Genomic DNA, 15,390 nt, shown 5'->3' on the forward strand with positions numbered 1-15,390 from the left:
TGAACCTCTGTTGGGAGGGGTGAGTCATTACCCAGGAGTGTGGGAGAGTGGGGTGAGGGCTCCACTGTCACTTGGTATGCTAAGAGGCAGCTTCCATTGGTTACTCTGGTGGGTGGGGTGGTCACTCTGGAAGGTGGAGTTGGATAGGGGTTCAACACATAAAAGCTGACTTTTCCATAAAGTCCTTGTATCAGTTTTTCCTTGCTGTACCCAATATACTTGTATACTGTGATCTATATTCTGGACTCTGTAATACATCACATTGAGCCTGAATTGTCTTACCTCCAGTCACTTGTACGGGAGGTTACATTTTCCTACAGGTGTTTAAAATGTAATGACCTGATGCCATGTCACCTAGTTTACTTTTGATTTTGGCAGTCCTGTACTCTGCAAGTTCGAGGCTGTATCTGTTGTTCAAACAGAGCAATGTTTAATGTTGAAACTGACTGATAACTGGGATCAAATGCAATGTCAAACGGACAGATTCATATCCCATGTGAGTTTATTATATGTGAAAGCGTGAAAAATATGTGTGTGGTCCGATTTCTTTAGTGTTAAATACTGCACACTACATATTATGTCATGTTTTAGCTCTTAGTCCATGTCTGGTGGCAGGGTTTGCAGGTATTTTTGAACCAATCACGCCACAGAAGACATCGCTTGCATCGCCTTTCTTACTCAAAAGAAATACTCATAACAATGTCGTGACACATCCCAGGGGCTGCAGGCGTCTAGTGTCGGGCTGAGAGCTGAGGCCGAGCCCAGTCCGCGCAGCCGCAATGGAGTACGCCAGCGCCCTGTCGCCGCGCTCTCTGCTCAGGTAGGCTGCGGCTGCGGCTGCTTGAACCGCAACCAGGAGGAATAAAACACCGTGTGCGTCTGTGACACTGTGTTATTGTGATCAAATGACAAAACTACACAGATCCCCGGGACCCGTGACAAACCTGTTAGTCTGTTGTGTTGTGTGTGCATGACGCCGGTCAACAGAGCGAGAGAGGTGACGTATGTACACACAGTGTGCGGTGTAGAGACATGGATACTTTGTAAACATACATAACGTGGAAATGCTGTGTTTGGTGTATGTTAATGTATGATATGTCAGTACAGTTGTGTATATTGTAGGCTGCTTTATATTATTGCCCACCGCTGTGCTTTATTTGCACTGCATGCTTTGGCAAAACAGATCAAACCTTGTAATGTCAATATTAAAGCTCTTTTTGAATTTGAATTGAATTGAGAGTCTCAGTCACACGATTATCGCTGCGTTTAACATTTCTTATTATTTATAATCTTAAATATTGCACACATATTGTCTGCGAAATCAAAAACCTTTTGTTTTGATGGTTATGGTTCTAAACATATATATATATATATATGATGTGTGTATGTCTCTCTGTGTGTGTGTGTGTGTGTGTGTGTATATATATATATATATATAATGTATGTATGTGTGTGTGTGTGTATATATATAATGTATGTATGTATGTGTGTGTGTATTTATAATGTATCCACTTGTGATTTGACAAGACATTTTAGATATCGATGGATATCGTTATGATTTAAAAAGTTGCGTATTACAAATGCTCAGTAAAATAACACAATATTAGGTATAATAGTGTTTTACATAAAACACTATTTAAAGTACTTTACTTTCTGTACAAAGTAAGGTCTCTGTAAGGTCTCTAGCTATTAGAAAAAAATGTTTGCTTTAAATAACTTTTGGCTTTAATCTTATCAAATTGACACTTCATTTAATTTCATTTTCTGTGAATACCTGTATAACCTACTTGCTATTGTAGCAGTACAACCTACATGGATTTAAGAGGCTTTCTATTTTTGTAGGGTAAAGGGTAAAGGCAACTTGTAACAATGAAAAATTGGATTTACCAATGTTTATGGGTATCAGATCACATGCACGGTATCAACCATTTAATTAAATATGGTCTCCTTTAAAATTATAATAATTCAGGTTTTGTGGAAGATGCTGTTTGTGTAATCACAGTTGCTTGCACTGTCTGATTGAATACACAGAAAGACTCACCTACATGATTCACAAATTATGGTTTCCATTCTTGTATGATCTGGGGACAGTGCTTATCAGTTTGAATCCCTGTTTTCTCATTTTTCACTTTTGGCATTCCAATCACTGTATATACATTTGACAATCCATAATCTCAAAAAGTAAATCATCAAACAAATCAACAATACTGTGGTTGACAGCAGGGCCTGTCCTCTGTCCCCTGTGGTGAAGAATGGTCTGTGATTGAGTAGATCAACTGGTTTTCAGCCATGAGGTTCTTTGCAATGGAAATATACCACCACTGGAGTTAGGCTACATATTTTGCACGTCTCATTATAACACCCTTATCATGTACAGTGGGTGAGCACTAACAGCTGACAATCTGTTGTGTATCATGATAGATTAAATGTCAACTTTGAAATTCTATCTGTAGAGTTACTTTCTACATGTAGCCACCTTTCCAATGTCTCTAAATTTTCTAAATTAGATACTGATTATCTAGGAATGGTTCCTTTCTCTATGTCATATATTTATATGATGACTTATCAAGATTTGAAGGTCACAACATTTTTAAAGAGCTGATTTATCCTATTGATGTTTATCCTTTTTATACTTGCCATTAAAACGTCTGGTTCTGTGCGGAACAAGTCCTGAAAGTTCTAAAATACCCATAATGCTCCACAATGCACCCACTTGTTGCTTTTTTGCACCTAGTTCTTTCATGCTTGTAACCATAGATGATCAATTAGACACATAGAATCTTGTTTTTAAGGTCTTTAACAGTTGATCATTTTACGTACTTTTACATATTTAGGTCCATCATTTGTATTCTAGAGAGAAGTATTCAGTTCATCCAGTTAATCAGCTACTGCGACTAAATGAGTAGCCTAATTGGGAACTTGCTGAGATCCAGAAAAGCAAGACTAGGAATTCAGTTTCAGACCTGTCTGCCCTGTTGAGTCTGATGCAAAACATGTTATTGAAAGGATAGAAACACCTTGATGAATGTTGAAAGATGTGCAAATGAACTTGTATTGATCTATTTCCATGTTTATAAAGTGACAACCTTGGAATGAGTTCTGCGAGATCTTCCAAATCTTCAAATGAATGAATGAGATCGAAATGCATTGTAAGAGTGTCTACGATGTCATGGTGACAATTGGTTAGAGTGACTCTGCGGTTACTAAGGGGATGTTAATGAGGTTTATACTCGGCAGTTGAGTCACCTAGGGCAGTGGTTCTCAACCCTTGTCCTGGAGGACCCCTTACCCTGCTGGTTTTTGTTCCAAGCAAGCTCTCAATCCCTTAATTTAACCTTAATTGAATAAATAATTTGCTTATATTTTACTTTTTAAACTGTATACCTGATAAAATGTTGGTTCCTTAATAAGATACGTTCCTTATACAATTTTAAACTTAATTTAAAAGCCTTGCACAAATTTTTGTGGATGCCACATTTGCAATCCTTTCCAGAGTTCCTGAATCCTGTATAGAAAAATTAAAACAGAAGCCTGATGTGATGTTACAGATTACAGAAAGATATTAGGGCCACTAGATGCTACCCACTGAGATCCTTTGCAATCCGGTAAAGTGATAGTATGCAATGAAAAGTAAGATTAAAGTTAAATTAATATTATTGATTTAATTCCCACTTTAAAAACATGAACATTAATAGGCAGCTCGTACTTTTCATACTGAAGAACTTCTGATTACTTCAGTCCTGTAACAATGATAGTAAACAATTGCTGAACAGCCTGTACTATTACTACTGAAAAACCCGATTCCTTTGAAATTAGCTAATTAAACCATAATTGCTCAGCTTGTACTTTTAATGTAAAAATCTTCTGATTAGTGGTTAGTGTGACATGACCAAAGGACAGTGCAACTATAGTTTACTATCTTCAACGTTTTATACATTTCATGAACCCAATGAAAATGTAATACACATGTCTGATAAAATGTCTGATAAATGATGATTTCTGTCTGGACTGTCTCTGTCTGTCTGTGCCCACTTGTTTGTTGTTAACGGCTGCTTGTGTGGAATTGCAGGTCTGTGTCATCGGTCAGCTCCTCGCTCAGCAAACGTGTGCTCTTTCAGCATGAAGCCAGGCCCCGGCCATTCAGGGTCTGCTCCCACGACCGGCTCAGACGCACCGGAGTGGTGGCCACGACGCTGGATGATCTCCTCGCTAAGGTACCGTCCGTAGCAGTGCGACCAGCCCCTCAGCCCCTCCTGCGTCCACCTGGGGTCAAAAGCTAAGAGCAGAACAGCACCCATGCGAGGGCTCTGACCATATTCTCCCCTCTCTGGCCCAGCACTTCTCATTGACACTCTCCCTGTGCTCTCCCTAGGGACACCAGGGGTCCCACATTTAGGCACATTGTCATCCTATTTTTGTTCAAAGCACCCTATTAACACACGATGTCTCCAGTGAGAGCTGGGTTTGAGCACAAATCAGCAGGACTGGGTCGTAAAGCATGTAACGTGTTGAATAACCATTAAATACTGCAGCTTTTCCCTAAAGGAAACATTGATTTCAGAGTGTTATGGTACTGTATGCAACACCCTTTCACTCGAACACTTAAAGGAGAAGTTGTTTAATGTAACCGGCCATTGATCTTTAACTGCGCCTAGTTCATATATTTATATATCATTTATTTATTTTTAACCTCCGAAATTAATTGCAAATACCTAATCTTGTCTAGTAATGAGTGTGCTGGTGGCTTAGGGTGGGAAAAACGTGCTTCGGGGGATCATGGTCATTGCGTGTTGCCTTGTTTCCAGGCTGCCAACGCGCTCCGGTTGACGTCTGCCACGTTGTCTCTGGTTGTGGACGAAGATGGGACTATGGTTGAGAGTGAGGATTTCTTCCAGTCCCTGGAGACCAACATGCAGTTAATGCTGCTGGAGGATGGGCAAAGATGGACGCCAGTCAAGGTGACTAAGGATTTACCAGAGTCTCCTTTATTAATGTTAGGAAGCATATTAGAAAGCATTATTGTCCTTTTCTTTGTGTGTGTATTATTATTATTATTATTAGCAGTAGAATTATTAAGGTTGTATTCCTGTCAAAATAACTATAATGCCTAATAAAGCCAGCAGGGGGCAATACAATGCAACCTTTAGATTAGGGCTTCTATTGGTGCGCTGAGTTTCCATGGGAAGAATAAGGGAAGCCCAAGTGAAACAAATGTGCCGTTCTGCTTTCCAATTCAAATTGTGAAAAATATAAAACTTGCAGAATATAGTTTACTGAAGATTATGTGCAATTATGTAAAAAGCTTTTGCATCTTCTGCAAGGAATGTAAGATGTGTGCCAATAATCATGAATGCATAGCTGGTCTGTGTGCATAAAAGCAAAATTTATTTAATTGGCTGAGAAGTGTTGGTCATTGTTGTGGAAGGATGAAACAAAAATGTCACATATATAGTTTGTGCCGATAAAAGGAGCTTATGTCACGTCGTCCCCACAGCGAAACATGAAGGCAAATCTATTTTGCTTTGGGGGCTTTTTTTAAGCCCTTTCTAGAACTGGGGGACTGATGTATTCCCCAAAAATTCCAGGATGTTTTGGCCAGTAACCTGGTGCCCTCTGTGACAGAGCTCAAGCTTGGACACGAACAGAATTTCCAGCACAGTCCTGATCTGAAATACACATCAAGATCTCAGACACAGAGATACGAAAGCACAACATCAAGCGTTTGTGATGGAGCGTCATAATCTGTAGACATCGATTCCAGTAGATGTGATGAGATGTTGATGAACTTGTTTAAAGGCAACAGGAGGTGCCTCCAACATGTTTCAAAGAACTGATTAGCACTGATTGCTGTGGTCTGAACAAAGTTGAACATCATGTATTTGTGCATGTTTTTTTGACAGATATACTAATGATGCATACACTATTGACTGTCATATATTTTTTTATTATTTGTTTGTATTACAAATATTGTAAACACTTGCATTTACCTGCTAAATCAACTCTCAGTTCCACTTCATTCACAGCCTAAATTTGGAGACTTGTACATTTATACTGCATTCCATGCTGGTTTTCCTCACAGGACATATCTGACCGAAGATGGTCCAAGAAAAGTGGAATTGCCAAATTCACCTTTGACCTGTATAAGCTGAATCCTAAGGATTTCATTGGATGTCTTACCGTTAAAGCCACGTTTTATGAGATGTACTCCATGTCGTATGACTTTAAATGTACAGGAGCAAAGAGTGTGCTGAAGTAAGTATTTTACTCTGGTGTGTTATTATATCCATTGCAATGAGACCAATGGAAAAGTTAACTTTTGTCACTGTGTCTGTGCAGTGCAAAGTGATGTACACTACTTAAAATGTCTCTCTTTAAAAGTAAAGCATAGATTAGTTTGGATTTTTTTTGGAGCTACAATATTATTACTTTTATTTTTGAAGGGTTTTGCATCAATTTAATCTCTGTACTTCACTGAAATCATTTGCCACATTGTGAAATTGTGCATCTGAATCAGCTGGGGTTTGTGACCAACTTTAACCCCATATCCCCAAAGTGGAAAGATCTACTACCACTGCCTTGGTCTTGCATTCTACCCTGTTGTTTACAGCACCAAACTGTTCTAGATTTAAATTGGCCGGTTGCCGATCATGTCCGTAGTCTGTTTACTGTATAAGGTGTTATGCATCGAACTGTGTCCTTTATAATCAGATAGATTTGAAACCCTGTTCATCTCTGATTGTATGAACATTGTCATTCATTTACTTCCTCATAACCTGATTGGTAGCACGTGTGGATAGTACTGAATTGAATTACCATTTACTCTGCTTTGATTTTCAGAAAAGTGCTCCACTACTTCTCCTGTCTGGCCCAGGTGACGGGCCACTTCCTCCTGTACACCTCCTCCTATGTGCTGCAGTGTATCGGAGAAGAGGAGCAGACGGCCCCAGAGTAGCTTCCAGCTGTATTATCAATAGTTGTTCTCCGTGGACAGTTAGTTGCTCACAGAAGCAGTTGCTTGCAGTGACTCGCAGAAGTCCTGTTCAGTACTGGCTCAATGAATGTACTCACCCTGTTGCCTCTGTAGTGAAAAGCGGACTTCATCTAATTTGCTTTGTGAATAAATGTGCTTTCAGGTTGGCCACAATGTTAAAAAAAAAAAAAAAAGTTTGTAATGTGCCTCAGATTTAAATAATAATAATAATCATAAAATATGATCTGAAGACCACTGCATGCAGGCTAACACTTATTCTCCATAAGGAAAACTGCTCCTGCCCAGGAGAACTGTGATTATTCTTTGCTTGCTTTATGATGGCACAGACCGCACACACAAGTTGCACAAACGAATCAGAGCAGTGAACAGTTCTATAGGATAAGTGCTGCATATCTGAAACTTGGGAGTGCCGTGGATGTGATTTTTGCTCGTTCTTTGGGTGAAATTTGTTCCCCTCTTGAAGACTGACACATGTACATGTTCATATATCAGGAACCAACTGAGCTGCAGAATGTGGAATAAAACACACAAATGCACACTTCAACAATGGAAAACAGCTGCTGGTTTTAACCCACTGTCTGTCAGTGCAAGTTCATTTTCCCTAGCACTGAATCGGGATGGGGAAACAGCCTACGGGTTACATAATCAAAGTGAGAAATTGCTAATGGAGGTATGTGGCTTTGATCCACTGGATTCAGTATACACTCCTGACAAAATATGGCACCTCTCGAGTAAGCTAAGTGCAGTTCTCACTGAGTCACAGAGAAACCACCTCACTTAAAGGATCAAAGGGCCACTGCTCCCTTGATGGCTGGTTTAAAGAAACGGATTTAGAGATTAAGCACGTTTTTCCGAGTTAAGATTAAGCGTACACGCTGTCGTGCTCATTTGAGTTTCTCTAGCAGCAGGAGAATGTGTAGAAATGAGAGCCGGGACCACGGTCACTGTAGCGACTGCTCTCCGTACTGCAGCTTCAGTGGTTGTGAAGGGGGACCAACCAAGATGGAAGAAATTACACATCAAAGAAATGTGGTACAGTAGCACGCTGTAATAAGACAATGTGTGTTACGGTTGCCGCACTAGAGCAAATGATAGTTTTCTGCAACATACACAATATGGTACAGTATACTGTAGTAACGTATTTGTGCACTTAGTCCACTGTGTGTGAAAGCAGCAACATCTTGGAAATAGTCTCCCTGCCTCTGCAGATTTACCAGTAGATGACACTAAAGAGCACAAAACCCGACGAACAATTTCTCAGACATGAAGTCAGGGCTTCCAGAGGCCTCCTGTTGCTGCCCGCTATAGTTTTAGTTGTGCAATATTTATCATTAATCATCATCATCATGTTAAAGATAATTGAAATACTAGGTAAACATAACCTCTGCCTTTGTTACAGTCAGTGTTTAAGGGTGTATTCGTCTTGCCTTGCATTGTTGTGGGGTGATGATGAGGTGGAGCATTTTATTGCATTTTAAGTTTTCAATTTTTTTTTGAACTATTAATTCTGCTTCTTCAAATACTATGCGAGGTCTTTCCCCGAAATCACACGAAACAAACAAAATCATCCTTGCAGAGCAGAGCGTCTTCGTGGGGGTGCCGTACATACTAATCTCGCTGCTGCTGCTATTTGCAGCCCCTGCAGTCAGACAGTGGGGTTTGTCTGCGCTGTTACAGTCCTGACCCTCACATTCCCTGCATGTGTCGGGCAGTGTGTCACCATCGCAGACCATAGCCTTATCAGATCGGCCAAATGGAGAGCGAGAGAAACAAGATTAAAAGGAACAAAAAGTTGGCACCTCATTGTGATAAAAAAACAAAACATTGTAACATTGTATCGCCAAGTTAAACACAACCGTTTATTAAGGACCTCTGTTTTTGGGACATAAGTCAGACCCCCAATTTGTTTGTTTGCTTGATTTTGTTAAATCCCTATGAAAAGCACAGATTTCAGCTGAAATTATCATCAGGTGTGATGCTAAACTTAAAACGGTCATCATATGTTTCCTTAACAACCCTTAACATCTTTGTTTTCCTAACAAGTTCACAAGATGTGATGTGAGAGGGCTAATGCTAATTTAGAATCCTATATAACTTCTTAAGAAGCGGGAACTGGTTTTCTAAAGTCTGTATGAAGGAAACAATTCTCTTAAAGGGATCAATTAGCCTTAAGTGATTAGGAATTAATTGTGGAAGTGTTGTTGATTAAATACAGTTACATTTTCTTATAATCAGCCAAAACAACAGATTCATATTACTTTCTTTCACAAATTATATATTCAGGTGTATTCACTCTTCCCAGGAGCCCCCAATGGCCTATCAATGAGGATTTCTGGAAGTTAAAACTGATGGAAAGTAGCAGATTGTGAGGGGTGGGAGAGGTTATTTACTTTGTGTTGTTGCTGAGGAGGAAAAAGGCAGCTGTCAGAGCTGGTTGGAATGCCCTCCCCCCATCCCCCTCCTGCCAAAGGGTGTGCCGATTTTGAGTCTGATTTATTGTAACAAATAGAAATAAAGAACATTGATGCACTAAGTTTCATCGCGTTTCATCGCAGCCAAACCAGTGTACCACTGCAACAACAACAGTAAATATGAACACCATCCCCAGGCTTTGATGGAGCTGTTTTTCTGGACTGTATTATTGTTGCATAAGGCTCCTCCACTAAATTAAATCAACAAAACCACAATATTTTGATGACAGGTTCTCTTTATCTGCCCTCACATGTGCATATATTTTGCAGACAGGAAGCAGCACTAGTAGAAAAGGAAATTGATGTTATTCCACATCCCTTAGTTCAGAACTGTTTAACACAGTTTCCTCAGCAACTTTCCAAACAAAGAAACAGAGCCCTAGACTCAGTCTCAACATTTGCTTAAAGATTGTGATGAAACCTGCTCTTTTCTCATAGGGAGTTCCTTCACTGCAGTCACATCTCAAGGCGTCTTTTACTGTAAAAACTTGCTACAACTATTTAAGAACATAAGAAAGTTTACAAACAAGACCCATCTTGCTCGTTTGGTGTCCATTAATAACTAAGTGATCCAAGGATCCTATCCAATCTATTTTTGAATGTTCCCAAATTCCCAAACCACATCACTGGGGAGTTTGTTCCAGATTGTGATGCCTCTCTGTGTAAAGAAGTGTCTCCTGTTTTCTGTCTTGAATGCCTTGAAGCCCAATTTCCATTTGTGTCCCCGGGTGCGTGTGTCCCTGCTGATCTGGAAAAGCTCCTCTGGTTTGATGGGGTCGATGCTTTTCATGATTTTGAAGACTTGAATCAAGTCCCCATGTGTTAGATGTCAACAGTCAAAATCTGTATGAATTTGATATGGAAAAAAAGCAATTACACACACACACACACACACACACACAATTTTTAAGGTTCGGGAATATGAAAATACATATCTTTGTCTATTCAGTCCTCAAGCAAAAATATGTAATTTTTCTAGCCTTAAAATACATCTTTATTTTATTTTATTTATATGTTTTTTGGAAAGGGGAGACAGTTATATTCGCATCCGCCAAACAAAAGTATTGCTTCTCCTTTCGCAGCAGGATACAGTGACTTTTTCACACACACACACAATTACAGGGTTCATATGCAGACTCTAGAAGAATTGTATATATAACTTAATTGCACCCTTTGGATAACCTGCAGGAAACAGGGAAAATCAGGAAAGGAGGATCAAGTGGGAGTGCTGTGGGACACTTGTGATTGTCCAGCTGCCCGGTCACTCACACAGGGAGGGGAGGGAGGAGGGATGGGAAGGCTTTCCAGCAGCATTTCATACATTCAGAGCTTCACCGGGGTGCACTGAGCAGCTGGAGAGAGGCAGCACACAGCCAACCATGAGGGAAATAGTTCACATACAGGCTGGCCAGTGCGGCAACCAAATCGGAACAAAGGTACTTTTAATGAAAAAGTCTTTCATGGGCTTACAGCTTACATTTGTATTGTATTTGTTGTTTTCATTTTCTTTTTTGCCTGCGTACGTGAACGTTATATTGTTATATGTGTTCGTGTTATAGAGGATTTCTTGTGCGATGCGCAATTAGAATACCTTTTCTGTCTTTTTTGAAACTTTTTCTTTTTTCTGGTAAATCTACTGAATGCCTATATTTTCCCATCTTGTTTTGCTGGTCTCTGTCAACATTATTACTGGATAGTAATCGTGACTGAATTGTGTTAAGGTTGTTAATATGTGGGGCTCATAGGGAGGGGCAGGAACTGAGTCTGTTTGAAGCATTCAGAGAATCCTCCAGCTGCTCGGCGTTCTTGTGGCGCAGAGTCCCGCAGTTCTGCGCGGCTGCACCAATGGGATCGCTGGGTTTCTGTAGATCCGCGCAGCACTGCGGGAATCTGCGCCACAAGAACGCACCCAAAAAGTCCCGACTGAGTGTGGTTTTCTGGTTCTGCGCAGTTCTGGGAAGTGATCAGCGACGAGCACGGCATCGATCCGGCAGGAAACTATGTCGGTGATTCACAGCTGCAGCTGGAAAGAATAAACGTCTACTACAATGAGGCATCCTGTGAGTTTCATGAGTCAGTGTGAATCAAACCACCTTTCACTTCGATACCAATGTGTGTGTGTGTGTGTAGCTTGTGTTATTTCCTATTTTGATCTGGTCTCTTTAGAAAGGCACATCTATATACATATTTTTAAGATCTATGTGTTGAGGGTTTGTATGTCTGCAAAATTAATCTGAACAGTGGTATATTTCAGTATCCATCTCCATCTTCTTCAAAACTTTATAACCACCATTATAATTAGTAGTATTAGAAGACTTCCCCTTCCCTCACTGATGGAAAGCACCCTTTATCCATACTACATCTTCCACGTTTGTGCCCCCAGCCCAGAAGTATGTTCCCCGAGCCGTGCTGATTGACCTGGAGCCGGGGACGATGGACAGCGTCCGGTCTGGACCGTTCGGACAGCTCTTCAGACCCGACAACTTCATTTTCGGTGAGCTTGCTCGCAGACTGCGCAGAAGGAAACATTTCAGGGTGTTCATGTGGATGGGATTGGCGTTTTTCTGAAAACATCTGTTCCTACACTCACTCAGTCTGGACCGGTGCAGCCCTGCCAAACGCTCCAGTGTTTATACAACAAGCCTGTGAAATATCATCACCGTTCTTACGGTTGCCTAACAACAGGGTCCTAGTCATGTGAAAAGCCTGCAAGGGACTTAAAGATGATGTATTTCGTAGCTTGAAGTGTACGTGCTGTCTGTTTAGTTTGAGCTCAGTTTGCAAGATGAAAATAAATGGTGTTTTGGAAGAGCAATAGCGAAAATATTTAGTAAATGTGTTTTCTGGAACATGAGCTGAGGCCTACTGGGATAAAGTGGCGCAGACAGTGCAGAGTAGTTTGATGACTCCCTTGGTGGATAACAGATTAATCCAATATGAATAATGCTGGTGGGTTGAATTTGGTTTCACATGTTTTTGTGTGTGTGTGTGTGTGTGTGTGTGTGTGTGTGTGTGTGTTACAGGGCAAACAGGTGCGGGGAACAACTGGGCAAAAGGCCACTACACAGAGGGGGCGGAGCTTGTGGATTCAGTGCTGGATGTGGTGAGGAAAGAATGCGAACACTGCGACTGCCTGCAGGGCTTCCAGCTCACCCACTCGCTGGGCGGGGGCACGGGCTCGGGCATGGGCACGCTGCTCATCAGCAAGATCCGCGAGGAGTACCCCGACCGCATCATGAATACCTTCAGCGTCATGCCCTCGCCCAAGGTGTCAGACACGGTGGTGGAGCCCTACAATGCCACCCTGTCGGTGCACCAGCTGGTGGAGAACACGGACGAGACCTACTGCATCGACAATGAGGCGCTGTATGACATCTGCTTCCGCACACTGAAGCTCACCACCCCCACCTACGGTGACCTCAACCACCTGGTGTCCGCCACCATGAGTGGGGTCACCACCTCGCTGCGCTTCCCTGGCCAGCTCAACGCCGATCTCCGCAAGCTGGCTGTTAACATGGTCCCCTTCCCCCGGCTGCACTTCTTCATGCCAGGCTTTGCCCCCCTGACCGCCCGGGGCAGCCAGCAGTACCGCGCCCTCACGGTGCCTGAGCTCACCCAGCAGATGTTCGATGCCAAGAACATGATGGCCGCCTGCGACCCGCGCCACGGCCGCTACCTGACGGTGGCCACGGTCTTCCGCGGACCCATGTCCATGAAGGAGGTGGACGAGCAGATGCTGGCCATCCAGAACAAGAACAGCAGCTACTTTGTGGAGTGGATCCCCAACAACGTCAAGGTGGCGGTCTGCGACATCGCGCCCCGCGGCCTGAAGATGTCTTCCACCTTCATCGGCAACAGCACGGCCATCCAGGAGCTGTTCAAGCGCATCTCGGAGCAGTTCTCGGCCATGTTCCGGAGAAAGGCCTTCCTGCACTGGTTCACCGGAGAGGGTATGGATGAGATGGAGTTCACGGAGGCCGAGAGCAACATGAATGACCTGGTCTCTGAGTACCAGCAGTACCAGGAGGCCACCGCTAACGACGGGGAAGAGACATTCGAAGACGAGGAGGAGGAGCTCAATGAATAATTGCCAAAGACTCACATTTGTTTATTTTGTGGTTTCCACCCCCCCCCTTTAAAAAAATAACAATAAGGTGCAGTTGACATTCAGTCTACAATGTTTTCTCTTCTTGTTGTGTTTGTAGAGCATAAAGAGTTGAGAGTTGTAGCAGCACGGCGATTGTGCAGTGTTTGCCTGTCGCAATAACGAGACACAGCTAGAATAAACTTAAGCTGACGATTTACATCCTAAAGTCTCTGTGTGTTTATAAGGGCATTCACACTAGCAGGTTCTATACTTGAACTGGATCAATGGAGGCTGACACAAATTGTCCATATGATCTCTAAGATTTGTGTTGTATTTATTTCCCACTATAGATGTGAGATTTGGAATATGTCATACTAAAAATTAGCCAATGCACGGTCAGGAATACAAATGAGGTCAAATTGTTTGCTAGACTATGTAAGGCGTTTTCACATTGTCATTTTCAACCCGAGACGTTCATGTGAATTGTAACCCGTGTATTGTAGCGCCAGGCCAATGTGAATGCAAGAAGGGCTGAAATCGGTTATAGATGGTGTAGTGTGAAAACTGCTATAGTTTTGTAACAGTCTCTATGTTCTTAAGGTAACCCACACTATCCTCCCCTACAATGTCTTAATTGGTCAATTTAGGCTTTTTACACCACTGCGCTCAAAGCCTGCTGTTGAGATCTCTTTTAAAACGGGGATGTAGGATCAATGTTCTGCACATTCTGAACACACAGCTCTGGAATGAATCCATCCTTTCCTCTTCCTTTCTTTATTCTGCTTTCCCCCTTTTGGTTAAACCACAGCAATAATTCACACCCACATACATTGTAATGTGTAAGGTTTTGGTCTCCTCATGCAGTCACACCTCCTCCTTCCAACACTGAGTTTTGCTACAGCTGAGGAGTTAAATTCTGGACTTTCCAAGGACTTCAGAAACCCCCTTTATTTTGCGTATCCATTCAGCTGAGCTGCAGTGTTATCGTGGATCTAAGGCCTCAGGTTGAAGGCGAGTGGTCAGTGGGCTTGTCCTGGCCCTTACAGGCACATGGCTGCAGCCAAATTCACTGATTCAATGTACAAGTCGGCCATCCTTAGACCCCTTGAAGTCGGCCCACCCTGATTTAAAAATGTCTTTAGCTCTGATAAATAAACTGACTTGCGAACCTCTGTAGTTAGATTGTAGATTTGACCCATTATCATGACTAGGACCTGACAGATACATCGGAGCACCGATATTATCAGCTGATATAGGCCTTTTACAGAAATATCTGTATCACCACATATTCCACTGATAATACACCAATATATTTTCTCAAACTATTGGCTAAATTCTTTTTCAAATTACCATAAAATCCTTCATTTTTACTTAAAAGTTATTTAAATCGCTTTTCAAAATTCACAATAGGAATTAAAATAAAGAAAAACAGTAAATGTTTGCTGAAGATGCTGACTGGATATCCAAATGACAAGCATGCTCAGATCTCATAAAACATCTAAAGAAAATGAGTAAAAAACGCATCTATCTGACAATGTTGGATAAAAACGAAACTATACATAATATTTATAAAACTATTTCAAATCCTACATCGTGTTTTGGCTGCGATTCAAATTGCAATACATTTAACATATGTATTAAATAAGTTACACTTTCGAAGGCATTTTTAAATACATTTTTACATACAGGCAGTACTGAGCACTGAGGACTTCTTGTGAACCCGAGAGAACCTGATGCGTGTAAAATGCTAATATAATCTAGACCAGCATTGAACACGATCATAGTATTTGCTCTAATGTATAGAACATGCACATTTCTCTATTTATGTGTGAAATTGCTCA

General features: G+C 41.6%; 2 protein-coding genes across 3 annotated transcripts; both read left to right on the forward strand.

The window, feature by feature from the left end:
- Positions 1-692: 692 nt before the first annotated feature.
- cidea (cell death inducing DFFA like effector a) lies at positions 693-7,538 on the forward strand. 2 transcript variants are annotated; one of them, XM_066724129.1, is made up of 5 exons: positions 693-820; positions 4,070-4,214; positions 4,806-4,958; positions 6,080-6,252; positions 6,838-7,538. In XM_066724129.1, exons 1-5 carry the CDS (start codon positions 780-782, stop codon positions 6,950-6,952), a joined length of 627 nt encoding a protein of 208 aa, XP_066580226.1. In that variant the 5' UTR covers positions 693-779; the 3' UTR covers positions 6,953-7,538. The 2 variants fall into 2 exon arrangements, with proteins under 2 accessions (XP_066580226.1, XP_066580236.1); XM_066724139.1 differs by lacking the exon at positions 693-820 and adding an exon at positions 829-1,002.
- A 3,225-nt stretch (positions 7,539-10,763) lies between these two features.
- tubb6 (tubulin, beta 6 class V) lies at positions 10,764-13,766 on the forward strand. Its single transcript, XM_066724150.1, has 4 exons — positions 10,764-10,898; positions 11,414-11,522; positions 11,846-11,956; positions 12,486-13,766. Exons 1-4 carry the CDS (start codon positions 10,842-10,844, stop codon positions 13,547-13,549), a joined length of 1,341 nt encoding a protein of 446 aa, XP_066580247.1. The 5' UTR covers positions 10,764-10,841; the 3' UTR covers positions 13,550-13,766.
- The last annotated feature ends 1,624 nt before the right edge of the window (positions 13,767-15,390 follow it).

This window comes from Amia ocellicauda, chromosome 2, assembly GCF_036373705.1.
Source record: "Amia ocellicauda isolate fAmiCal2 chromosome 2, fAmiCal2.hap1, whole genome shotgun sequence".
Lineage (NCBI taxonomy): Eukaryota > Metazoa > Chordata > Actinopteri > Amiiformes > Amiidae > Amia > Amia ocellicauda.